At 40.6% G+C, this 27,455-nt stretch overlaps 2 protein-coding genes across 3 annotated transcripts in view; one reads left to right on the top strand and one right to left on the bottom strand.

The window, feature by feature from the left end:
* Nucleotides 1-6,672, top strand: part of SLC26A3 (solute carrier family 26 member 3) — a 41,558-nt gene extending 34,886 nt beyond the window's left edge. The window contains exons 18-21 of the mRNA XM_067468807.1: nt 1,486-1,601; nt 2,845-2,865; nt 3,329-3,400; nt 6,519-6,672. Coding sequence (XP_067324908.1) covers nt 1,486-1,601; nt 2,845-2,865; nt 3,329-3,400; nt 6,519-6,542 — 233 coding nt within the window. The 3' untranslated portion in view covers nt 6,543-6,672. The remainder of the gene's footprint in view (nt 1-1,485; nt 1,602-2,844; nt 2,866-3,328; nt 3,401-6,518) is intronic.
* Nucleotides 6,673-12,703: 6,031 nt separating this feature from the next.
* On the bottom strand, nt 12,704-26,573 carry CBLL1 (Cbl proto-oncogene like 1). 2 transcript variants are annotated; one of them, XM_060778386.2, is made up of 7 exons: nt 26,485-26,573; nt 22,724-22,888; nt 19,304-19,404; nt 18,373-18,456; nt 16,147-16,220; nt 14,367-14,438; nt 12,704-14,179 (listed from the first exon to the last, which is right to left on the bottom strand). In XM_060778386.2, exons 1-7 carry the CDS (start codon nt 26,495-26,497, stop codon nt 13,144-13,146), a joined length of 1,545 nt encoding a protein of 514 aa, XP_060634369.2. In that variant the 5' UTR covers nt 26,498-26,573; the 3' UTR covers nt 12,704-13,143. The 2 variants fall into 2 exon arrangements, with proteins under 2 accessions (XP_060634369.2, XP_060634370.2); XM_060778387.2 differs by lacking the exon at nt 14,367-14,438.
* Nucleotides 26,574-27,455: the final 882 nt, after the last annotated feature.

Raw genomic sequence — 27,455 nt, forward strand, 5'->3', positions numbered from 1 at the left:
AGAACCTTAAAACCTGGCTCTTCCGCTGCGTCTTTGGCGAGTAGGTGTACAACATGACACTACTGCTCCCCTCAACGCTTCTGTCACTGGAGTACACGTCCCACTAATGGGAAGTTTAGTTTCACAACCCTGTGTTTCTTTATGAGTTCCCTGCAAATAACTTGCTCCTATTGTTCTCATTCGAGTTTTTTAATATTTTATCCTGCACATGTGGCCCGTCCACTGTCACTGTGATTGTGTTTATTGTAATGTTATTTTGTTACTGTATTCATATATTTTTTAATGTAATTTTGATGCTGTTGCTTATTGCTTATGTTTTGGTTTTATCTTGTTGTAATATCTTGTCCAGGCTTGGCCTCATGTAAGCCGCCCTGAGTCCCCGTTGGGGAAATGGTGGCGGGGTATAAATAAAGTTGTTTATTATTATTCATAATAATAATAATAATCAAATGCTTAAACACTTAAACCTGGGGCGGCGGGGGGGAGGGGGGCTGTACTCATCCAGCCTGGTCAAAACCTCACTATTTGATGGGAAATGTATCTGTATTTATTGGAGCTTTTAAAAAATACCCACACAATATACATTTCTTGTAAATTTCTGGATTTAGTTACAACCTTTCAAACCCAGGGCAAGGATGTCCTTGAGGTTTCTGATGCAGTGGTTCTCAACCTGTGGGTCCCCAGATGTTTTGGCCTTCAACTCCCAGAAATCCTAACAACTGGTAAACTGGCTGGGATTTCTGGGAGTTGTAGGTCAAAACACCTGGGGACCCACAGGTTGAGAACTACTGTGATAGAGTGTAGGATCAATTCCCTTATGTGTATCTGTTATTAGGTCAGGTTGTTGTAGGTTTTTTTCGGGCTTTATGGCCATGGTCTAGAGGCATTCTTTCCTGACGTTTCACCTGCATCTATGGCAAGCATCCTCAGAGGTAGTGAGGTGAGGATGCTTGCCATAGATGCAGGCGAAACGTCAGGAGAGAATGCCTCTAGACGTGGCCATATAGCCTGAAAAAAATCTACAACCCAGTGATTCTGGCCATGAAAGCCTTCGACAATACATTGTTATTAGGTCCTTTTGAATTGATTCCATTGGTGACGTGTTGAATGAAGATGTAAACTGTCGGGAGATTTTCTTCTTACCCTAATTCCATCATTTGGTTAACAGTTTAATTTTTCTTTACGTCTTTTGTAGACTTTAACGCTATACGCTAAGTATTTTTAATAAATTAATCACATGAGACAGGGAACTGGCAGGAGAAGCAAAGGAACAGTGTTGAGTTCATGGAGGGGATGATGGGGAGGAACAGAAACCCTACTCACACTACAGCTTACATAGGGGAAAAAGAGTAAACAAAGCCACAGTATATTGGATATGAGACCAAACATTATACGTTGTAAAATCCAGAAGCAGAATAGTCCTTTGTCTCCACTCCCAAATTGTTTTATCTGCCTAAAAATCTTATTTGTTCCTTTATCTTGCAGAGGGCCTTCTGGACAAACTAGAAAGATGTGGATTTTTTGATGATGAAATTAAATCATCTATGTTCTTCCTTACTATTCATGATGCAGTTATATATATAATGATGAAAAAGGGCATTGTGGAAAGCTTACCAAAGTACACATCCATTATGGTAAGAAATTACTCAAGTTTTTGATTTGCATACTGAATAGCATCTTAACTATCGTAAGTGAATTTTGTGCACCTTACTGTAGAGACCACAGCTGTATTTTTAAATCTAAGCCTTGGTAGATTCCCTAGAGCAGTGATTCTCAACCTGTTGGTCTCCAGGTGTTTAGGACTACAACTCCCAGAAATCCCAGCCAGCTTACCAGCTGTTAGGATTTCTGGGAGTTGAAGGCCAAAACATCTGGGGACCCACAGGTTGAGAGCCACTGCCCTAAAGGCACCAGATCTTGTCTGATGCTGGAAGAAAAACAGGGTCAGACCTGGGCTGTTGTAGGTTTTTTCGGGCTATATGGCCATGTTCTAGAGCAGAGGTTCTCAACCTGGGGTCCCCAGATGTTTTTGGCCTACAACTCCCAGAAATCCCAGCCAGTTTACCAGCTGTAAGGGTTTCTGGGAATTGAAGGCCAAAAACATCTGGGGACCCCAGGTTGAGAACCACTGTTCTAGAGGCATTCTCTCCTGACATTTCATCTGCATCTATGGCAAGCATCCTCAGAGGTAGCATCCTCACCTCACTACCTCTGAGGATGCTTGCCATAGATGCAGGCAAAACATCAGGACAGAATGCCTCTAGAACATGGCAATATAGCCTGAAAAAACCTACAATAACCCAGTGATTCCAGCCATAAAAGCCTTTGACAATACAGGCTCAGTCCTGTTTATTACTTGGATGGGAGACCCCTGAGAAATAACAAGTGCTATATAATATATTCCAGAGGAAGGAACTGGCAAAACCACCTCGGGGTATTCTTTGCCTTAAAAAACCCTATGAAATTAATGGGCCACCATAAGTAGACTTGAAGGCACATACTCGCAGAAAGAGAGAGAAATAGTATAATATAGCACATTTCTCCATGAATTCAATATTCACATTTTCACTTACCCAAAATCCAAAAAATATTCTGTCATAAAAGTGTTTGTAGTCCTCTCTCGGTCCTCCAGTAACATTCGTTATCATGTGTCCAGCTCAAGTATAATTGAAATTTAGGATTAGCTATTGCACTATGTAACATGATTTTTTCCCTGGGTTATCAATGTCATTTCCTAATTGATTCTATCACAAAAACATGAAAAGGTTTATTAAACTGAAAAAAAAATGTTTTGCGAGTCATCCTGCAGCACATTTTACTATCGTTTTACCAGAAATATATCAGAGCCTCAACCAGTTCAACATAGTTTATGGCAGCCACAAAAACAAAAATTTTGGAGAATAACAACAATAACAACTTTCAAAGTACATATCACACAATTAAACAGGAAATCAGACTTTCAAACCAGGAACAGATTTTTTTTCAAATTTTGTTATATAGTATTATTTGTGGTTTTAGGTATCCTCGGAGGGGAGTGAAATATTTTCTGTCAATCCTGGTATTATCAGAGAATTTTTGTATCAGTTCACAATGGCAGTTTATTTTAAGCCAGTAATAAAATCAGAAAGATTAGCAACAAAATCTGGGGACATTTTCATCACTCTGCATGTGCCTTTTGTTAACAAATTACTGTTCCTATTACGAGCACAATCTTAAACTAATAGAAAAATGACTAATATCAGGTCAGCAATGTTATGAATCAAGGGCTTTGTAAAGCTGCATGAAAAAATGAAAAATCCCTCACTCTGCGATATGTTTTCCATCACAGGAGAAGGAAAAGGAAAACAAAGATCATTTTATAATCAATACAAATGGAGGATTACGTAATCGGGAATTCATGGTAAGGCCAACTATTTTGTCAAGGTTTTGAAAGAATTGCTTAGGTTTAGAGCAGGGGTCCTCACACTAAGGCCCAGGGACCGGATACAGCCCTCCAAGATAATTTACCCAGCCTTGCTCAGGGTCAACGTAAGTCTGAAATGACTTGAAAGCACACAACAACAACAACAACAACAACAACAATCCTATCTCATCAGTCAAAAGCAGGCCCACACTTCCTATTGAAATGCTAATTCATTTATATTTGTTTAAATTGTTCTTAATTTTAATTATTGTATTGTTTTAAAGCGTTTTTTGCACTACAAATAAGATATGTGCAGTGTACATAGGAATTCATTCATTTTTTTCGAATTATAATCTGGCTCTCCAACAATTTGAGGGACTCTGACCTAGCCCTTTTAAAAAAAATTGAGGACCCCTGGTTTAGAGCATTACTGTCCTGAAGTAGTACAAATAACGAAGTACCTGATCTAAAATTTAAATAAAGACACTGCCCATTTGTGCCCTTTGGGGAGCTACCTGCCACACATTTGCCATTTCTCAAAACCAGGAAATAATGTGAGAATGTTCAGTGATTCTTTGTCTTAATCTGAAGCTGATTCAAGTGGGCTGAAACAGCATTTACAAAACCATGCTCACATACCCTGTATTGTGCCAAAAATATAAATAAATACGTAAACTCGAGGTTAACGTGGCAATTGGCATCCAAGTGCATCCCCTGGGCTGCACAATCCCCTCACCCCTATCTAACAACAACAACAACACTTTATTTGTATTTCGCCCTTCTCACCCTGAAGGAGACTCGGGGCAGATCACGGTACACATACACGGCAAATATTCATTGCTATTTGTATAGACAGTACACAGATAGACAAAACAGAAGGAGTTGTGTTGTTTCGATGCCATGGACGGTTGGGGTCAAGTCCACAGGGGGTGTTGTCACTCCATCCTCTATGACAAAGAGCCGTCAGAACTTCCTCATTCCAGTATTTTCTGATCTTCTTTTCTTTATGGCGTTGTAAAACACTTCCCCTGCTTTTAGCGATAACTAATTTCTCTAATTACAGCTAAAGCTGTTTTCGCACTGCTTAAGTAAACAGTGAGCAGGGCTGACGGTCGGCCGCTCACTCCAACTTGGGGCTTTGAACTTTCAACCTTTCGGTTGATAGATCTTATAGTTGCTGATGATTTACCAGCTGTACTAAACCTCCAGCAATGATGAAAAATAGGACTGAGACATCTGTGGGCATGGATAGCAAATTATGGTGCAAGCAAGTTGTCATTTTCCTCTGCACCTTCATGAACTGCATTGGTACATGGAGCATCTCTTATCCAGAATTCCAAAATACAAAATATTCCAAAACCCAAAATTGTCACTTGGATGGCTGAGATGGCTCAATGTACACAAACTACCTTGAGGTTACAGGCAGGGGCGGCTTAACCCATTACGCAAAGTAAGTATTTGCAGTATAGTTGATTTTGCCCAGGGGCGCTCTTGGGGGAAAATAGAGCTTGACATATGCAAGTTGTAGTTACTGGGATGTATAGTTCACCTACAATCAAAGAGCATTCTGAACTCCACCAATGATAGAATTGAACCAAATATGGCACACAGAACTCCCATGACAAACAGAAAATATATATCAGTGATTGGTTTAGCGGGGGGGGGGGGGGAATAATGTTTGCTTGCCATTGAAAATTACCTAGGGCCGCCTCTGGTTACAGGTGTAAGTTGTATATGAAATATAAATGAGTTTTGTGTTTAGACATGTGTCCCATCTCTAAAATATATTTGTGTACGTACAGGCAGTCCCTGAGTTATAAACATCCGACTTACAAATTATTCATAGTTTAAAAAGGGGGTGAGACAACAGTAAATGAAAGCAATCTATCCCTCGGAGGGGAAATCCACTCCTGAAAGAGTCATCATAGGGAAAAGGTGTCTCCAGTCAAGCTTTCCTCACTAATCCTTGTTTCCACAACGAGCCAATTTTTTCAAAGTCCAATTATCACCGGGACAGAAAGTGAGGTGAAATCTTCCAAACAGGGGCACAGGCAGCAAAACAAATACCACAGGGATGTTAACTCTTTCCTATACTATCCAAAGCTAAAATATAAATATTTTTTGGCTGGAGCTATATTTTAAAAATGTACCTGTTCTGAGTTACATACAAGTTCAACTTAAGAACAAACCTACAGAACCTATCTTGTTCATAACTTGGGGACGGCCTCTATATGTTATTATAAGTATTCCAACACCCCCCACCACCCCCAAATTGTACACTTTCGGTCATAGTGCTGGTTTTGACCTACAAAACCCTATACAGTTCCGGCCCAGTGTATTTGTCCGAACGGATCTCCCTCTACATCCCACCTCGAAGTTTAAGATCTTCTGGGGAGGCCCTGCTCTCGACCCCACCAGTGGCACAAGTGAGGCTGGCGGGGACGAGGAGCAGGGCCTTCTCAGTGGTGGCCCCTCACCTGTGGAACTCACTCCCCGGGGAGATCAGATTGACGACTTCCCTTCTAGCGTTTAGGAAAAAACTAAAGACCTGGATGTGGTACCAAGCTTTTGGCCATGCTGACAACTAACTAAAGGACCTGTCGATAGACAAGGACAATGGAATGGAATGGATATATGGACTCTGATATATGGACTCTGACATGAGATAGTTTTTATGATTTTATTAGGTATTGATGTTTTATTTTAATTGTTGAATTGTTATATTTTGTATTGTTTGTTGTGTGTTTTGGGCATCTAATTGTGCCTTTCCTGTAAGCCGCCCTGAATCCCCCCCGGGGTGAGAAGGGCGGGGTATAAGTAGATGAAATAAATAAATAAATAAATAAATAATAAGCATTTTGGATAAGGGACACTCAACCTGTATTTCCATAGCTTATAGTAAGGCTAAGAAAAACTGCCATGGTCCCTCCACCACTAAATGTGGACTGGTTCAACCCTCAGTTTGTAAAAGACTATTCATTAGCATGTTTCAGAAGCTGAAAGATGCTTCAGGTGCAGTAAACAGGACAGGACTGTGCTCAGATTTGCATATCGAAAATGCCTTATATTCCCTTGCGATCAAAGGGTGACATGTTTTCTTTCTTTCTGCCCATAGGCACCACCAGAAACAAAATTTTAATTATCATAATTTTTTGCAATGAGAAAGGAAACGGCCGGAATATTAAAAGCTGGGAAATAACAGAAGCGTTGCCACTATAGTGAACGATTTCAGGAAAGCGCTGTGTACATATCAGTCTGTCTGTGTATATATATATATGTAGAACATTAAAATTATGTGGAAGTTCTGATTTTATGCAATCTTGAATTACCAAAAAGTTAGAAATAAATGTAATTTATATTCATGTATATTTGTAAATAAGTCCGGTTATAGGTGCATTGTACAGTCACTATCGCGTTCTTGGTTTATATTGTATTTCAAAATGTTTTACATTTTATATAAAACATGATATTTTGTATGAACTACTTTCAGAGTTTTTAAAAGCTCTTCTCTATCTCATTAAATTTTCAAATGAATTTACTTTGCAAAGTACCATACAAATGAATTCTATGAATTATACTATTCTTATTAAAAGTATATTTATACCATCAATAATGTTGTATTCAATTATTGAGTAAACAAAAGGTTTCCAAAACTGTTGGCAGGATGATACCCTTTCACAACTGGCATTATTTCATCTTTATTACAATTTGAAGTAACTGTTCTTAAATCCGTCACAATACATGGCGGATAGGGTTGACAAGGAATTCTCATTAGAAGGAATGTCCCTTATATGTCAACCAGAAGGATTGCCCCTTATAAGGCTGGAAGATGTCCCTTAATAATAATAATAATAATAATAATAATAATAATAATAATTATTATTATTATTATTATTTTATTTTATTTTTATACCCCGCCAACTATCTCCCCTAGGGGACTCGGGGAGGCTTACAAGGGAAACACCCAAGATTACAATTAAAACACACATGTAAAACACTTTAACCAATTAAAACATCACGTAAAACAAATAACAACACAACGGAAAGCAATATAAAAACAATACGGCTGAGAACCAAAATACAGATGGAACAGGATATCAAAATTCCCATATTTGGAGGTATGAACCATTTGAGAAAATGTGTGAACAGACTGTAGAAGCATCTCATTATATCTGAAGATGATGATGATGATGATGACTCTTTTTTCTTTATTTTTTTCTTTACTTTTTTATTTTATTTTATTTATTGTATTGTATATTACTTGTAAGCCGCTCTGAATCCCCTTCGGAGTGAGAAGGACGGCATATAAATGTCATAAATAAATAAATAATAAATTCTCATGGTCAAGACCCAAAGCAGACTATCAATAAATAATGATAAATTAATAAAAAATAATTCAGGACTGTTGTTGCATACAAAAAAAAAAAAAAGAAACCAAGCATGGATTTTTTAAAAATACACAAAATTGTTTATCATGCTTATCATGCTTATCATTGTTGGCTCATGTTTAACTTGTTGTCCACGAGGACTCCAAGATCTTTTTCACACATACTGCTCTCGAGCCAGGTGTCCCCCATTCTGTATCTTTGCATTTCATTTTTTCTGCCAAAGTGGAGTATCTTGCACAGTGACAAATGCAAGATACTCCACTTTGGCAGAAAAAATGAAATGCAAAGATACAGAATGGGGGACGCCTGGCTCGAGAGCAGTACGTGTGAAAAAGATCTTGGAGTCCTCGTGGACAACAAGTTAAACATGAGCCAACAATGTGATGTGGCGGCAAAAAAAGCCAATGGGATTTTGGCCTGCATCAATAGGAGCTTAGTGTCTAGATCTAAGGAAGTAATGCTACCCCTCTATTCTGCTTTAGTTAGACCACATCTGGAATATTGTGTCCAATTCTGGGCACCACAATTCAAGAGAGATATTGACAAGCTGGAATGTGTCCAGAGGAGGGCGATTAAAATGATCAAGGGTCTGGAGAACAAGCCCTATGAGGAGCGGCTTAGGGAACTGGGCATGTTTAGCCTGAAGAAGAGAAGGCTGAGAGGAGATATGATAGCCATGTATAAATATGTGAGAGGAAGCCACAGGGAGGAGGGAACAAGCTTGTTTTCTGCTTCCTTGGAGACTAGGACGCGGAACAATGGCTTCAAACTACAAGAGAGGAGATTCCATTTGAACATTAGGAAGAACTTCCTGACTGTGAGAGCCGTTCAGCAGTGGAACTCTCTGCCCCGGAGTGTGGTGGAGGCTCCTTCTTTGGAAGCTTTTAAGCAGAGGCTGGAATGCCATCTGTCAGGGGTGATTTGAATGCAATATTCCTGCTTCTTGGCAGGGGGTTGGACTGGATGGCCCATGAGGTCTCTTCCAACTCTTTGATTCTATGATTCTATGATTCTATGCCTTTATGAATGTGAAATATGTGTTAATTTTTCAGACAAATGGCTAAGTTAACTGAAATCAATGCTTCCATTTGACATTTAGAGGGGCCATCTTCCAGAGGGAGGGCGGATAGGAGACATACGTATACTGTACATATACAGTATAACGCCCCTACTTCGTGGAATTTCACTTATCGCGGGTAATCCTGGAACGTAACACCCGCGATAAGTGAAGGAACACTGTATTCATAAAACAATACAAGTACCGGAAAATGGAAGATGAAAATATAACTATGTTAGAACCAGTATGCAAAATATTCCCATAAAGTGTATACAATATTTTTTCTTAAGTATCACACAAAGAAGACAAGATATACATATTTTCATGGGATTTAATTGCTTGTACTTGCAAGAGAAGAATTGTGTTGAGGACACAAATGGCTTTGCCTGGTCAATTAAAAACTACACATCAAAAACTAGTCATTTGGAGAGATTTTAGGGCATTGTAGGATTTCATCCCAGTTATATTCATGAGACCTTCAAGTTTTGGGTTGTTGTAGGTTTTTCTGGGCTATATGGCCATGTTCTGGAGGCAATTTTTCTCCTGACGTTTCGCCTGAATCTATGGCAAACATCCTCAGAGGTAGTGAGGTCTGTTGGAAGTAGGAAAAATGGGTTTATATATCTGTGGAATGACTAGGGTGAGACAAAGGACTTTTTTCTGCTGGGGCTAGCTGTGAATGTTTCAGCTGATCACCTGTGAATGTTTCAGCTGATCACATTCCACAGATATATAAACCCATTTTTCCTACTTCCAACAGACCTCACTACCTCTGAGGATGCTTGCCATAGATGCAGGCGAAACGTCAGGAGAAAAATTGCCTCCAGAACATGGCCATATAGCCCGGAAAAACCTACAACAACCCAGTGATCCCGGCCATGAAAACCTTCGACAATACACCTTCAAGTTTTTTTTATCTGTTCTGGAAGATCTTTTCCTCTGTGTGGTTTCCCAACTTAGTCATTTCAGGGAGTCCCTTTCTTTCAGTTCCTATCCTGATTCATAAATGTTGTCTGCATAATCTGTTATCTTTCGTTTTTATGGTACCTGCTATTACACAGAACTTGGTCTTCAAATTCAGGTCTGTTGCAATACAAAAATAAAGTGGGGAAAGTCCTTCAGGAGATGAAGGGTCAGAGGTCAGAACATAGTGTGAAATGTTCTGTTCTGCACTCCTTTGTTTAAAAATAAGCTACAAAGCAAATATCTGGGTTCCTACTGACCTAAAACATGTGAGTCATTTTTACTGGTAGCATCTCTTATCCTCTGTAGATGACTCACCTCTAGTAATGAGTTAACTGGATCTTTTAGATACTTTTGAGCCCTGTATCTTTAGCAACTTTTAAAAAGTTTTTAAGGGTATATGGTGTCAATATGGGCATTGCATCTAGCCAGTTTGACAAGATTTTCATGTTCTGATAGCATGTACCCGAGAGCTTTCATTCTAACATTTCACATAGGGCCAGGAAGCTTCTTCTTTTCAGGTTGTTCCCAGCCCTGTCTCCACCCTTCTCTCCATATATTTTCTTCAGTGATGGCAACATATTTTCTTCTTCTTGACCTTCATCATTGTTCAAAGCAACAATGGCCAAATAGACTTTGTTGATCTTCCCCCTTAGAATGCAAACTCATTATCTGGCTACCAGTATTAAAAAAACTCTAAAATTACAACAGCAAAACAGCAGAGAGGAAACAACCAGACACATCTTAACACCTCTCAACAGAAGATTTTCCCAGGCTCAGGCAGGCCTTCAAATGCTAACGAAGGTGGTCAGTTGAAACATTCACACCTAGCTCCAGCAGGGAAGAGCTCTTTGCCCCACCCCAGCCATTCCACAGATATATAAACCCATTGTCCTAATTCCAACAGACGTCATTACCTCTGAGTATGATGCATGCAGTGGCAAGCACTTATTTGCTGCATACACACTTTATATTTTAACACCATTTTATATATTTCAATATATTTTAACGGCGCTCCATGTAGTCATGCCGGCCACATGACCTTGGAGGTGTCTACGGACAACGCTGGCTCTTCGGCTTAGAAATGGAGATGAGCACCACACCCCAGAGTCAGACACGACTGGACTTAATGTCAAGTGAAAACCTTTACCTTTACCTATTACTCTGTATATACATGTAAAAAGCTTGACATATTATACAGTCTTTTGCTCGTCAACTTTTCAAAGAACTGTACAGCCATAAGGAATGTTCTTCACATGAAACTAATGATACATAGCCATCCTTACTACCTAACAAGGATCCCCTGGTGGCGCAGTGGGTTAAACCCCTGTGCCGGCAGGACTGAAGACCGACAGGTTGCAGGTTCGAATCCGGGGAGAGGCGGATGAGCTCCCTCTATCAGCTCCAGCTCCTCATGCGGGGACATGAGAGAAGCCTCCCACAAGGATGATAAAAAACATCAAATCATCCGAGCATCCCCTGGGCAAAGTCCTTGCAGATGGCCAATTCTCTCACACCAGAAGCGATTTGCAGTTTCTCAAGTCGCTCCTGACACGACAAAAAACAAAAAAACAAAAAAAGAAAACAAAACAAACCTACCTAACAAGTAATTGTGGGAGGAAAAAAAATCTGAGCTATGCATAAGGCTGTGGATTAAATTTTTGCTTGAAATAAATATAAGCTTGTTTGCTGTTGTGTTATTGTTATGAGGCAAACATCAGTGTTCTCCACTGGGACATGAAGCAAAATGTTCTCACACAGAGCAATCCAGTATATATGTATATTCAGCTGTACATCCCACTGAAGACAATAAGATTCATTCTAGCTAAGCATGCAAAAGACTTCAGCCTCAGTGCACATTTTAAAAAGCAGTATGAGATTCAAAAACTTGTGCTTGTTCAGTAATATTGACCCATTTGTTTCACTCACTCTTGGAAAAGACCAAACATCTTATCCAGGAAATGACACAGAAATCACAAATCCATTACACTACCTAACAATTTTTTTAAAAAAATTCTGTTCCTGGTTTGAAGGTGTTATTTTTTCTCAGTTCTTGTGGTTTTTTTCGGGCTATATGGCCATGTTCTAGAGGCATTTCTCCTGACGTTTCGCCTGCATCTATGACAAGCATCCTCAGAGGTGAGGTCTGCTGGAACTGGGAAAAAAGGGGTTTATATATATCAGTGGGTTAAAGCACTGAGCTGCTGAGCCTGTTGATCGAAAGGTCGCAGGTTCGATTCCGGGGAGCGGCGTGAGCTTCCGCTGTCAGCCCCAGCTTCTGCCAACCTAGCAGTTCGAAAACATGCAAATGTGAGTAGATCAATAGGTACCGCTCCGGCGGGAAGGCAACGCCGCTCCCCAGAATCGAACCTGCAACCTTTCGATCAACAGACTCAGCAGCTCAGTGCTTTAACCCACTGATATATATAAACCCCTTTTTTCCCAGTTCCAGCAGACCTCACCTCTGAGGATGCTTGCCATAGATGCAGGCGAAACGTCAGGAGAAATGCCTCTAGAACATGGCCATATAGCCCGAAAAAACCCACAAGAACTGAGTGATTCCAGCCATGAAAGCCTTCGACAATACAGTGTTATTTTTTGTTTAATTGTGCGGTACATACTTTGAAAGTCATTGTTATACTCCAAAAACTTTGTTTTTGTGGCTGCCATGTTGTGACTCTTTGATATATTCATTGTAAAACTATAGCAAAATGTGTCGCGTGTTCCACAAAAAACAACGTTTTTGCAGTTTAATAAACTTTTTCCATATTTTTATGATGGAACTAATTAGAAAATGACATTTATAACCCAGGAACAAAAACTGTATTACATAGTGTTATTTCTCTTTTTACTCTCCATTCCATTGCAAACAAACATGCAAAAAAGCAGACATTTTGACCATATTTTAAATTTAATTATACACAGGTTGACAAAAAATAAAATGTATCACAAATGAAACTAACCATCAAATTTAACAAAAATACTTTAAAGTGGTACAATAAATGTCCAATTGTTCAGGAAATATTACAAATAGTTCATATCTGGGGAAGTTCAAACAGACTATGGGTACAATGCCTGTTAAAACGCATCTGGCAACTAAAAAGCCACTTAGCACTACAGTATATCAGATGCCAAGAGTCCTATAACCAAGGCTTTAAAAATTTACCTTAAGAGTCAAATCCCCAGAGTTTTACAGTCACAAGTTTGTTTCCAAGGAAACGAAGCAAAACAAACCAAAAAAAGAACTGTCCAAACAGTCAGAATCATTAAAAGGTGGCTGTTTAGAATGTTATCCTTCCTATGTCATACGTTAGTTCAAATTACAACTAATATCATTGATAATATGGCCTGTATCTGGCTTGATCGGGATGGTGCGGTCCAGGAAGAGGAGCTTGAGATGGTGGGCCTTGCATTCTCGGTGGCGGCCCCCTCGGAGCGGGCCAGATGCCTGGACTCATCCCACCCGGCTGAGTGAAAGGAGGGCTGAGAGTTCCTTGGTCTTCACTGAACTTTGGCAAAGCATTGGGGTTATAGTGATGGGGAGGGGGTGCATTGACATTTACAGGGGGGCCCCCATGCTGAGGGGGTGGTGGTCCAGGAGGAGGATGGTTCATATATGGCGGCAGCTGGGCAATAATATGTCCAGGGGGAGGGGTAATTGGTGGAGGAGCAGAGGTCATAGGAGGTGGCGGCGCTTGGCTATACACCAGATGAGGAGTACCCGCTGCCTGGGGAGGGTGCTGCATTGGATGACTGATTGGTGGAGGTGGGGGAGGGGGTGGTGCATAATGTTGCTGCGGTGGCATAATATGATGAGGGTGTGCCACCACAGGCTGGCCCTGGTATTCAGGATGATGATGAGCAGGTGTCATGGCTGGCGGAGGTGGTTCTCGTGCACCCGAGTTTGAGTCATCTTGAATAGGGACAGTTATAAGATTGCTGTGTTTCCGTGTCGACATGCGAAAGGTATCTTGATTGACCGAGCGAGGGGGAGGAGGAGCCATGGACATCTCTGCCGGGGATGAACGGGTGTCATCATGTGGCTGGTTATAGTGCTCGTGAGGCACATGCTGCAACGGCGGAGGAGGCATCATGATGTGCTGCTTCGGGGGAATGTGGCTCAGGTGATGCTTATCAGGTGGCATGATGAAGCGCTCTGGGATTTCGGCCGGAGGAGGGACAATGGGAGGGTGAACAGGTTCTAGCGGAGGGCGTGCCACTGGTTTGCCAGCTCTCATGTGGCGGTGGTTGATGTGAGCCTGCAAGTCCCTCTGGGATAAATACGTTCGCTTGCACCCTTGCACAATGCTACACATGAAGAGAGACCCTCGCCCACACTGCTCAATCCGCTGCACAGGCTCATTACAGCTAGATAAGGAGGGAAAGAAACAAGAAAGTGACTCAAATACAATCACAAGATCCTACATTTCCAAATCAAATTTTCAGGAGCATTTTATCTTTCTCCTTCTTGCAGTGTCTGCAGTCTTTCTCTGTTAAAAACAATGAACCACTTTCTCCAATAAAAACAATGAACCATTTTCAATAAAGGTGTCACCTTTTACATATGGGGTAGGTATAGGGGCCAATTTTCCAACCTGAGGATTGCTGCGGGTTGTGCGCCTCCTTCCTGCCAAAATTGCAAGAGACCAGAATGTCACTTCCATGTTCAAAAACCCATTACTCTTAATCAGAACCAGGCGCGCAAGTGAACAATGCTTCCTAGAGATTTCCAGATGTGTGATTTTACCTTTTTTTTAAAGGATGTTGTCAGTGCACTGCCCATTCATGTTGCAGAAGCACAAAGCAAGTCTACTACATCCTGCTAAGTTCACACCCAATACCACTTAGACCAGTGGTTCTCAACCTGAGGTCCCCAGATGTTTTTGGCCTTCAACACCCAGAAATTCTAACAGCTGGTAAACTGGCTGGGATTTCTGGGAGTTGTAGGCCAAAAACATCTGGGGACCCCAGGTTGAGAACCACTGACTTAGACTTTCTCTACATTTACCATATATACTCGAGTATAAGCCGACCCGAATATAAGCCGAGGCACCTGATTTTACCACAGAAAACTGGGACAACTTATTGACTCGAGTATAAGCCGAGGATGGGAAATGTAACAGCTATGGGTCAGTTTCAAACTAAAAATAGATACCAATAAAATTACATTAATTGAGGCATCAGTAGATTGCCAGTTTATTAATATTTACATAAAACTGTAAGATAAGACTTTCCAACTCTGACTAAACCATTATTCTAATCTTCTTCAATGTACATGTGTTTACATATCCTTCCAATAATAATAGAGTAAAATAATAAATGTAATAATAAAATAATAATAAAGCTAACCTATAAATGTAATAATAATAATAATAATAATAATAATAATAATAATAATAATAATAGAGTAAAATAATAAATAACCGTGACTCGAGTATAAGCCTAGGGGAGCTTTTTAAGCCTAAAAAAAAGGGCTGAAAAACTAGGCTTATACTTGAGTATATACAGTATATTAGAAGGAATGCAAGCATTTGAAATATTAAAGGAACTCCATTTCCTAATGACAGAATACACAACATTGAATTATTAACAAATCAATGTATGACGTATCACTCATACAATTTTCTTACAATGAAATGAAATTATTGTCCAAAATCCACCCATATGAGTAGCAATAAGCAATCATCTCCAATACAGGATTATGAGAGCAAACTTTACCTTACTGATACATTTTCCGAAATAAAATGGTTTGTTTATTTATTTATTTATTTCGCGCATTTCTACCCCGCCCTTCTCAACCCCCGAGGGGGGGGACTCAGGGCGGCTTACAAAAGGCACAATTCGATGCCAACAACAACAAAATAAAGCATGTATCAAAAGCAATTATAAAACAGTTAAAAATCATTGTGGTAGAGATTTGTTCCATAATGTTAACAGTAGAATACAAACAGATATGCGTTAAAAAATTATTTCTTAGCAATTCACGGGTCACTTGAATAAAGTTATATATTCTTCAATTATATGAAATATAGAACAAATAAAGATGAGCACTGAAATTTCATAATACCCATGGTCTCTAATAACAACTACTGAATATGGTATAAAGTGTTCATATAACACAACAATTTCCAAAACTAGTTTTTCAGCCAATCGCTATGTTCTATAATTTCATCCTAACACAAACAGCACTTGATTTGCTTCTCCCCGTCTATAGTAAAATAGGAAAGGGTTCAAATAACCCACTTAAAGAGGAAAAAAGTGGAATCAAGCAATGCAATCATTTAAAAAAGGAGAAGACTATTCCCGCACTTTAAAGAATGCATGAATAAACTTACCCTGGACACATTTTGTCACCCTTCTTTTCATGTAAAAGAGCACATTCATAGCAGAAAACATGCTTGCATGGTATCTAAAAAACAACAAACAACATCAAAAGAACTATACTGAAGAAACCAGTATATACAAATTAACACAATGAAAGATCCACACTTTGAGATAGATCATGAAATATATAGTTTAAAATGCACTATTATTCAGCTGCCAGGAATGTAAAAGACTTCATACATTGAGAGGTGATAAAGAAGTCGGATCTGGCCAGGGTGGTCCATGCTTTAGTCACCTCCAGATTGGATTATTGTAATGCACTCTACGTGGGGCTGCCCTTGAAAACGGCCCGAAAATTTCAATTGGTACAACAGGCAGCAGTCAGGTTAGTAACTGGTGCGACTTACAGGGAGCTGTCAACCCCTTTCTTTAAGGAGCTACATTGGCTGCTGTTCACTTTCCAGTCCAAATTCAAGGTGCAGGTTCTTACCTACAAAGCCCTGAATGGTTTGGGACCCGCCTACCTGCGTGACCGCATTTCTGTGTACAAACCCACACTATCTCTTCGATCATCTGGTGAGGCCCTGCTTGTGCTCCCGCCTCCCTTGCATGCACGATTGGTGGGGACGAGGGAGAAGGCCTTCTCGGTAGTGGCCCCCCGACTCTGGAACTCACTTCCCAAGGACATCAGGCATGCCCCAACATTGGCAGTCTTTAGGAGGAGCCTGAAAATGCGGCTGTTCCAGTGTGCCTTCCCGGAATAAGGAAAATAATTCCCTGCAATATGTCCTCATAATGCACTTTAACTATTGGATTGAGTTGGACTGCACTCCTCACTTCTTTTAAAACCCTCCTACCAGATATATCCTTCCTTGTTCATGCCCAGCGTTTATTTCTTGAATTTTAAACTATTACATTTGGCCCGGCCATAGGTTTTTTAATCCTTGTGTGTTATTGTTTATTGCTTATTATTTATATGTGATTTATATTAATTTATTACATTGTGTTGTTTTTGTTTATACTTTCTTGTTTTATTGACGTGCTGTTGGGCTTGGCCTCATGTAAGCCACTCCGAGTTCCTTGGGGAGATCGTGGCGGGGTATAAATAAAGCTATTATTATTATTATTATTATTATTATTATTATTATTATTATTAAATACTAATAATAGCAAACTATCAGAACAATCCAAATTATTTTACTCAAAAAGAATTCTTATGAGGACATTCTCAATGCAGCTATTGTATTAAGCACAATTTTATGCTTGATTTTATGCATCTTCTGATTTGCTACAGAGATAACTAATCTCTCTTCTGCATAGTCCTAAAGGTTCTGTAAAAATCTTCCCCTTAAAATGCATACACACTGAATGGGAAAATAATCTGAATTGCTCCATGATTCCACAGGCTATAATCAGAGGTAGAGTACTGCTGTTTAATTAAACACTCTAGTTCTCTCCAAAGGATGAAAGGTATTGGAGCTGAGAGCAAACCTTTCTTAATTTGGGATAGTGCTGGAACCAGTGCAATCCAAAACATGAGCAAACCCAGCTGTATGTCATGACTTTGCCCTTTAAATGATTCGGCCAAGTAACTCTCTTCAGCCAAGCGATCCATAAGGTGGTTGCAAAAATAAAACAGAGGGGGTGAAGAACTGTGTGTATGTTGTAAATAAATGTACAAAAAGGAAACTGCCTACAATTCCATGTTTTCTTGTTTGACACAAAAACACTCACACAAATCTGCAAAACCACAAAGACCTGGACAGATCAAAGGGTTGACCTTAACTAAAAGCCTACACAAGAAAACCAATGCCCCTTGTCATGTATACACATTGTATACATGAGCCAGAAACAAGGTGATAGTACATTATTGGGGGGGGGGGGGGGGGCAGGGGACTATCACTATCATCTGACTATGTGATTGCTCTGGGTTAAACACTATGGTTGGAGACCCCGGTGGCGCAGTGGGTTAAACCCTTGTGCCGGCAGGATTGAAGACCGACAGGTCGCAGGTTCGAATCCGGGGAGAGGTGGATGAGCTCCCTCTATCAGCTCCAGCTCCTAATGCGGGGACATGAGAGAAGCCTCCCACAAGGATGATAAAACATCAAATAATCTGGGCATCCCCTGGACAACGTCCTTGCAGATAGCCAATTCTCTCACACCAGAAGCGACTTCCAGTTTCTCAGGTCGCTCCTGACACGACAAAAAAAACAAAACACTATGGTTCTACTTACCATGCGTCCATACATTTTGATGGGTAGCCCACACTTGTCACAGAAATGTACTGGGGTATCATCCTTCTCTCCAAGCAAATTTATCTATTAAGACAACAGTAAATAAGTTTTAAAAACCCATTGTCAACACAAATCTACACACAATGTATGGAGATCTACAAAATGCCTGAGTCAATTTTTCTGGAGAATTTAAAACTATGAACAGCATTAAACGGTTGATTATCCTTTATTTGGAACCATGGTGGGTGGCGCAAAGGGTTAAACCCTTGTGCCGGCTGAACTTCTGACGTGAAGGCTGGCAGTTTGAATCCGCAAGATGGGGTGAGCTCCTACTCGTCAGCCCCAGCTTCCCATGAGGGGACATGAGAGAAACCTCCCACAGGATGGTAACAAATCCAGGCGTCCCTTGGGCAACATCCCTGCAGACAGCCAATTCTGTCACACCAGAGGCAACTTGTAATTTCTCAAGTCACTTCTGACATGAAAAAAAATCCCTTAGTTGCAACTTCTGTTATACTTCAAAATCCAAAACCATCCACATGGGCAGCTGGAATAATGCCACTTCCATTTTTTCCTAGTTCACCATACACAAATGTTGTTTCTTGCACAAATATATTATTAAATATATTGTATATAAAATTATATCCATAAATGAACACTGTCTTTAGACTTGGGTCTCATCTGTAAGATATCTCATCATCTATGTGCAATTATTCCAAACTGGACATTTTTGCTTGAAGGCATTTCAGACAAGGAATGCTCAACTTGCACTACTCCACATTTCTTTAGTAACAAAGCATTGGTCATTATATTATATCAATTTTTTAAAAGAACAAGATCTCAAACTCCGATTCAAAACAGTATTCTGGCTACCTTTATCATTAAGAATTAATGTAAGAAAATCAGCAGACTACAGAGTCTATTTGTTCACCTTGAAGTCCCAGAAAAGGTGTCCAGGGAACCTCCTCTGATTACTAAATACTTCACCACTTTTGCATTCATACCGTTCTTCATCGTTGTAGTCAAATTCTTCTGTGGAAGAAAAAAAAAGCCCCAAATTCTAAATATTAGTAAAATCCAATGGCTAATAGTCTACCAGTTCATTCCAATTTTTGCAATTTAAACGTAAAAAAGAAAAAAGTCTAAAAAAGACTGAAGAAAAATATACAAAATTTACAGTTTTCTTCCATTCTTAAAACATTAACTTGGCTGTTTCTGGTCAATAAAGGTGTTCATTCATTTTTCAAAGATGTTTAACTCCATTTCTAATGTACATATAATAATTCACATTTGTTGGCTCTTGTAATAAAATCAGCTATAACCCACATCGATGAAGAAAGCATTAAAGGTGTTGTAGGTACTGGAATGTATAGATCACCTGCAATCTAAGGGACCTGAACATAACTTAACACACAGAACTCTCATGAACAACAAACATTCCTGGAGGGCTTTGGGGCGAATTCAGTCTGATTTATAGGAGTTGTAGTTCGCCTACATCCAAAGAACACTGTGAACTCAAACAATGATGGATCTGGATCCAATTTAGCAAACATACTAGATATGCCCAAATATGAATACTGGTAGGATTTGGGGTGAAATGGTCTTAGCATTTGGGAGTAGTAGGTACTGGGATTTATAGTTCACTAGCAATCAAAGAGCACTCTGGACCCCACCAATGATGGACCTGGACCAAATTTGGCACACATACCCGATATGCCTAAATTTGAATATGTGAGGGGCTTGGGAGGGATTGACCTTGATTTTGGGGAGTTGTAGTTCACCTACAACCAGAGAAACTGAACACCTACAATGATGAACCTGGATCAAACTTGGCACACAGAACCCCCATGACCATCCGAACATACTGGAGGGGTTTAAGAGGGAACTGACCTTTGTTTCTGGGAGTTGTAGTTCACCTACATCCGGAGACACCATGACCTCCACCGACAATAGACCGGGACCAAACTTGGCACACCAAACCACCATGACCAACAGAACCTACTGGAGGGGTTTGAGGGGAACTGACCCATCATAGTGGGAGCTGGAGTTCATCCTGCAGCCACAGAGCACACTGAACTCCACCAATGATGCATTAGAGCTAACTTGCCCAACACGACAAACTTTAACTACTGGCGGAGTTTCACGGGTTAACCTGGCATGATCTGAGTTGTAGTTCACCTTTTGCATTTTGTACAATTAAAAATGGACCTTTTCAAATAACCCAGGAAATGCTGGGTTCTCAAGCTAGTCTTTAAATAAAAACTACAGGGTGCAGCAGCATAATTTCCTTTTTCAAAACTTAATAAAACCCATTGTATGAATTAGATTTTTTTATATATATATATATATATATATATATATATATATAAAGTAGGCGCATACCTAAAGTTTTGTTTTACATAGTTTTGAAGATCAAATTAGGTAGGTGATGTCCCCCATTCTCCATACACTGAGTAAACCGATTTCTGGCGTTTGTCATGACTCTTGCCAGCATAGCAAGCGTTATGTTGGCAATTTCTTCCTGGATGTTAGTCTTCAAATCTTGTAGGGTCCTTGGATGGTTCACATAAACACGGGATTTCAAAAATCCCCATAGGAAAAAAATCACAAGGGGCCAAATCTGGAGAGCGGGCCGGCCACTCCGAATCCCTCCTAATTGAGATGAGGCACTCTGGGAAGTGTTCCCTCAAAACAGCCATCGATGCTCTTGAAGTGTGTGCAGTTTCACCATCTTGTTGGAACCAAATGTCCCCTAAGTCCAACCCATCTAGCTGTGGGGAAAAAATTCCTGTAACATGTTTACATACCGGTCCGAATTCACTGTCACTGCGACTTCATTTTCCTCAAAGAACCAGGGGCCAATAACTCCAGCTGAGGAAATTGCACACCACACTGTGATTTTAGGTAAATACAAAGGCCTTTGATGCAATTCTCAAGGATTGTTGTCAGCCCAGTAGCGTATGTTTTGTTTGTTGATGGATCCACACAAATGAAAATGGGCTTCATCACTAAAAAAAACAACAGCATCCTCAGGAACGACTTCGAGAAGAACCTCCGAGAATTGAAGTCACGTTCAGAAAGTTCCTGCACAATTGTCAGCTTGTAAGGAGGAAATGAAGATCATCATGAAGAATTCTCCTCACAGAACAATCGGAAAGTCCAAGGGCAGACGCATGTTTGCGCGCAGAACGCCGTGGTGACGCAACATTGAAGCTCTCACTGCCTCAATGTTCTCAGGTGATCTAATGGGCCGAGGGACTCCAGTTCTTCGTCTTGTCGCACTTGCAATTTGTCTGAATGTAGTGACCCACATCACAATTGATTTCTGGTCCGGGACAGGGGTCAATGGGGCTAAATTTAAGCGATTCCGAAAGGCATGCTGAGTTGCGATCACAGAACATCCGCTCAAAAAGTAGGCCTCAACAGCAAAAGCACGCTCCTCACTGTTCCAACACATGATGGCGACTGAACTGTGTCAGGACAAAACTTTATACTCCCACTTCTCGAACGAGACCACTAGCGCTCCGCTATGTCTTCAACCGACTGAATGGCGCGCATTTTAAAAAAGGAAGTTATGCTGCTGCACCCTGTACTTCCCATTCTTCAATTCATTTTCCATCATGCCCTGATGAACAACATAAATCAACCCTTATGGTGATTGGTTGTGGAGAGCAAGCATGGTGTACTGGTCTGAATATTGTTCTATGACTCTGGAGACCAGAAAATCCCTGCTCAGTTATGTAAATCCACTGGGTGGCCCTGGCCAAGTCACACTCTCCTTAAGTAAGAGGAAGGCAAGGCAAAGCAAAGTCTCTCTGGACAAATCTGGCCAAGAACACCCATGGCAGATTCCCATTAGGGCAGCCAGAAGTTGGAAATGACATGAAAGCATACTGCCCATATCAGCACAATACCACACTGTGCATATTGACACATAACATCTTTGCCTAATCGTGGGAAGTTCTGCAGACTAGACAATGCAAAACATACACAATTCCATCTATAGGGAGGTATAATCATGCTAATACTATTTTAAAAACCAAATGGTGGAGAGGAGAATTTTTAAAGGAAAAATGTAATCATAATTTTGTACATACTGGACTTTTAAAACATATAAAATAGTAAGCTGTTTGAGCACTGGATTATGACTCTGGAGACCAGGGTTCAATTCCCCACTCGGCCATGGAAAACCACTGGGTGACCTTGGGCGAGTCTTATACACTCAGCTCCAGAAAACTGCCTTAGGGTAGTCAAAAGTCAGAAACAACTTGAAGGCACTCAACAACAGATTTTGGAAACTACCAAAAAAATCTTCTGGGACTCCCATATGCTGTTTTTCAAAGCAATTTACCTTCTTCTCCAGGTTTTGATGGTACTCTATTCATACTTCTTGCAGGACGAGGTGGTGTAGGCTTCGTTTTGTTGGTCTGTTTGGAGATAAGCTTTATAGGGATACGTCGGCGAACATCAAGACCACCCAATGTCCCAGTACTATTTGTACCTTGCAAATCATTGTCTGTGTAAAAATGTAAACAGAAATAGTTCAATTTTTTTCCTTTTGCACCACACACAGCATTTGATTCCATACAAAATTCTAAACTATTTATTAATTCCATAAGGCATTACTCATATTAGACCTATATATTTACAAAGAAGCACAAAAGATTTCTAAAAAAAAATCTGATTAACAAAGAATCATACGTACACTATTAAGCCACTTTGGGTCCTCTTCAGGGGAGAGTCTGAAACTGCATTAGATGGCAATGTAGATGGGGCCTAAGAGGGTTGCATAAGCCACCAGGGGGAGGCCTTGGATGGCACCATCCCAACCACACCACTGCCATCAAACTCAAATGCAAATTAGGTGTCTTTATTTGAATAGTATTTCTAGATACTTAATACAGTATACTTTTTTAAAAAATGAAATGGTGTATAGTAATTTTACAAGAGCTTGCATACCTTACACCAACATATATCCACCACAAACCTCAACAAAGTGACTCATACGAAGTTCCTATGTTAATAGGAATTTTTCCATACACATCATACACAGACTCTGAATGTCACCCGTTTGTGGGCCTTTAATATCAATATGCAAATTACACAGCCTAATCACATACATTTGTCTCACGTTAACTGACACACTTTGGACAGTTTCAGGCATGTACCTTATAAATTTAATATGAATCAAGCTTTTGTTTGTGTTCTAACAAATAAGCACACTTTGAGTTCATCTACACTGTGGAATTATTGCAGTTTGCCACCACTTTAATTGCCATCGCTGGATGCTAAGGAATCCTGGGACTTATAGTCTGGAGAGGCACAGCACTTACTGACACAAAAGGCTAAATATCTTGTAAAATTCCAGCTCCAATGATTCCATCACATTGAGTCATGGCGGTTAAAGTGGTGTCAAACTGTATTCAATCTACACTGTAGATGCTGTCAGACCTTTATTTTGTGTACATTCTTAAAATGGGTTTGTCTCCAATTATGGTAGAATACTTGTCTCACAGGAAATTCCCAGACGCAAGTGTTGCTACTAAACCACTTAGTCAACAGAAACCATAAATGTATTCTAGTGAAGGAAGCTATTTCAATTAAATATTTTAATACAGAGACTCATGTGTACAGGCAGTCCCCTGGTTGCTAACGTTCAATTTACAAACAACTCATAGTTAAGAGAACAGGAAGTGAAAAAAACCTTCCCCTCAGAAGGGAAATTTACTTCTAAAAGAATTATGAAGGGGAAAGGTATCTCAACTGAAACTATCATCAATCCTTGTTTTCACCACAAGACAAATTTGTGCAACTAGGTGGCATTCATTTACTGCTGCCAAATTGTTGTGACCCCCAACATTGAACTTTTAATTCCTGCTATGGTCCAGCTTGAAGCAGTGTTTTGAGTGTCTGGAGATCAAGGATCAAATCCCCATTCAGCCTGGAAACTCACTGGTGAATTTGGTGAATTCCCACTCTCTCAGCCTGAGGAAGGCAATGGCACACCTCCTCTTAGCTTGCCAAGAAAACCAGGTGATAGGGTTAACTCAGGGTGGAAACGAACTGAAGGCACACAACAACAATCAATCATCTCTCGTACTGGTAAGATTAGACACAAAGATCTTGCAGCACCTTAAGAGACTGAAAGAAAGATGTCAGAAGCATAAGCTTTTGTAGACTTCAGTTTATAAATGTTTATGCTACCAACTTTTTTTCTCAGTTAATCTCAAAGGTGCTACTAGATCCCTTTGAATACTGATCCATGAATAAACTTTTGCAAACTAAGGGTGCTGTTGTAAAACCTGAGATTTGTAGTTTGGTTAGGCACCAGCACCTTTTGACAGAGAAGGCGAAAGACCTTGGACCGTACCACATTAGAGGACCTCCTTTCAGCGACACCAGACACATTCAAATACTTAACTGCTTGTAGTATTTTATGCATTATAACTGTATTCCCAATTTGCTTCTGACACGATAAATAAAGGGACTTGTTGTATGCTGAGGCACTAGCACTCATAGAATCATAAGTTATAGTGTATAACTTTGTAAGTACTTAAATGTGTTGTAACTTATGATATTTAATGATACAGATGTTCTATATGTATGCTACTGGAGTAAAACATTGATTTGTACATTAATTTGAGTCCACCAGAGGAAGGCCTGAGGTAGGCCGAAACCGATCGTGGACGGCTGATCCACAAGCTACTTATAAGAAGATATGACTGTACTAAAAATCTGCACCATGTTGTTTGTTGTCGCTGTGAGGTTAACAGTGCAGCATGTTTATATACTGTTGTTGAATTATATTATTGTTTATGTTATACAAGTGGTATTTTTGTTGTATGCATTCAATCTTTCCTTTTCCCCATCAGCGGCCACCTCGATCCACCCAGGAAAATCTCCTATACATACCGGCTCCTAGGGAGGCACATTTGGAAGCTACAAGGCGTAGAGCTTTTTCGATCAATGCTCCAATTCTGTGGAACTCATTGCCTCCATATATTAGAGCAATGTCGGAGTTGCAACCTTTTGCAAAGGCGCTCAATACTTGGCTGTTTGGCTGTGCATTTAAGTAACCGGATCAAATTTTGCCATAGTCACTGCTGAATGTTTTTATGTTGAATGTTTTTATGTTGAATGTTTTTATATTGAATGTTTTTATATTGAATGTTTTATATTGTGTATAAACTGTTTTAAATTGTAAGTCGATCGGAGCACCTTGGTGGAGAGCGACTAATTAAGAAATAAAGTGATGATGATGATGATGATTCAGGAACCCATTTATATTATAGTATTCTGCATCTCATGGTGCCAGAGCACAGTCTGTTCAGCACCTTCCAAGTCGCCCAGTGTTCTGTGTGCCCAGAAGGGAGTCACCCACGGATTGAGGTGCTAGGTTTGAGCCTGCCACTTTTGGACTCTCGCTTGCTGACATGAGACATGAGAGACATGACATGGGACATGAGAGAAGCCTCCTCGCAGGATTGCAAGACATCCGGGCGTCCCCTGAGCAACGTCTTCGTAGACTTCTCTTGCCACAGATGCAACCAGAAGCGACTTGCAGCATGCAAGCAAGCAAATAAAAAATGAAATACAACTGTTCGGTTTGCTCCTGACACAATATTTTTTTTTCTGCCTAAGTGGCAGAGAAGGCGAAATGCCTGGTAAAACTTAGAACTCCCAGGGCAGAAGAGGGAGGCAAAAAGAAGCAGTGGGGTAAGGAAAGGCAGACACGGCAAGGAGGAAGAGGCCTAGCGCGGACTTTGCTATTCTCTGAAGGCCTCGTCCCGCTCAAATTGAGCCTCTTCTCCTTATCATGGGAAAACCCAAATCCCCTCAAAGCGCGCTAGGCCTCAAGTCACGAAGGCCCAAGTGCGCCTGCGCAGCCTCCTTCACACCTCCCCCCCCCCCCCCCCCCCGCCGGCCGCTCTTTTCAAACAAGGCCTCAACGCTTCTAAAGGCCTCGCCGCTCCCTCAGGCCTCCCTCCCGCTCAAATTGGGCGGCTTGTGGACGACGAGAGAGGGAGAGAGGCTGGGGCGAAAGCGGGGGAATGCGTCGGGTCTTCCGAAAAAGGGGCCTTCCCTCCTTTCCAACGCCCGCCAAGCGCTCACCATTGTGGTCCATGATTCGAGGCAGGGCACTCTGGACGGGAAGTGTCCTGGCGCGAGCGGGTGGGCGGGGCCGGAAAGAGCGCGCGAGGGGCGCGAACATAGAGACAGGCAAAAATATAGATTCCCAGCGGCAGAGGACACTAGCGGGTTTCTTCAGGCAGTTTTTTTTTCTCCTCTGGGAAGAAATTGAACTCTGGCTATGGATTTTAGTAAGGAGTGAAACTTCCAGGTTGTGGTGCACGAAGAATGACTTGTTTTAAAGCAGCATTTCTCAACCTGGGAGGTGGTGTCAGAGGGGTAAGCAAAGGCCATCAGAAAACACAGTTTTTTCTGTTGGTCATGGGGGTTCTGTGTGGGAAGTTTGTCCCAATTCCATCAATTCAGAATGCTCTTTGATTGTAGATGAACTATAAATCCCAGCAACTACAACTCCCAAATGTCAAGGTCTGTTTTCTCCAAAATCCACCAATGTTCATATTTGGGCATATTGAGTATTCGTGCCAAGTTTGGTCCAGATCCATCTGTTTGAGTCCACAGTGCTCTCTGGATGTAAGTATACTACAACTCCAAAACTCAAGGTCAGTGCCCACCAAACCCTTCTAGCATTTTCTGTTGGTCATGAGAGTGCTGGTGGAATTCAGAATGCTCTTTGATTGAAGTGAACTATAAATCCCAGCAACTACAACTCCTAAATTTATTATTTATTTTTATTTATTGTTCTTAAACCCTGCTACCATCTCCCGCAGGACTCGGTGTGGCTTACAAGAGGCCAAGCCCAATAACACCATAAAACAACAACAGCAAAACAATAAATAACTCAAAAAAGCAAAACGACACATTTTAAAAACATGAGGCAGACAAATGACAAAATCACACACACCCCAGCCCCACAAGTATTCAAATTTTGGTGTATTTGTGCCAAATTACATCTTGCATATTAGATATTTACATTAAGGTTCATAACAGTAGCA

Source organism: Anolis sagrei, chromosome 5, assembly GCF_037176765.1.
Source record: "Anolis sagrei isolate rAnoSag1 chromosome 5, rAnoSag1.mat, whole genome shotgun sequence".
In the NCBI taxonomy this organism is placed as follows: domain Eukaryota; kingdom Metazoa; phylum Chordata; class Lepidosauria; order Squamata; family Dactyloidae; genus Anolis; species Anolis sagrei.

Coding starts and splice junctions, on each gene's coding strand:
- CBLL1 (XM_060778386.2), bottom strand. Junction 14,439..16,146: donor GGTGACAAAATGTGTCCAGG/GTAAGTTTATTC, acceptor CAATTTTGGCAG/GAAGGAGGCGCACAACCCGC. Junction 14,180..14,366: donor ACCTACCCCATATGTAAAAG/GTGACACCTTTA, acceptor CTCCTTATCTAG/CTGTAATGAGCCTGTGCAGC.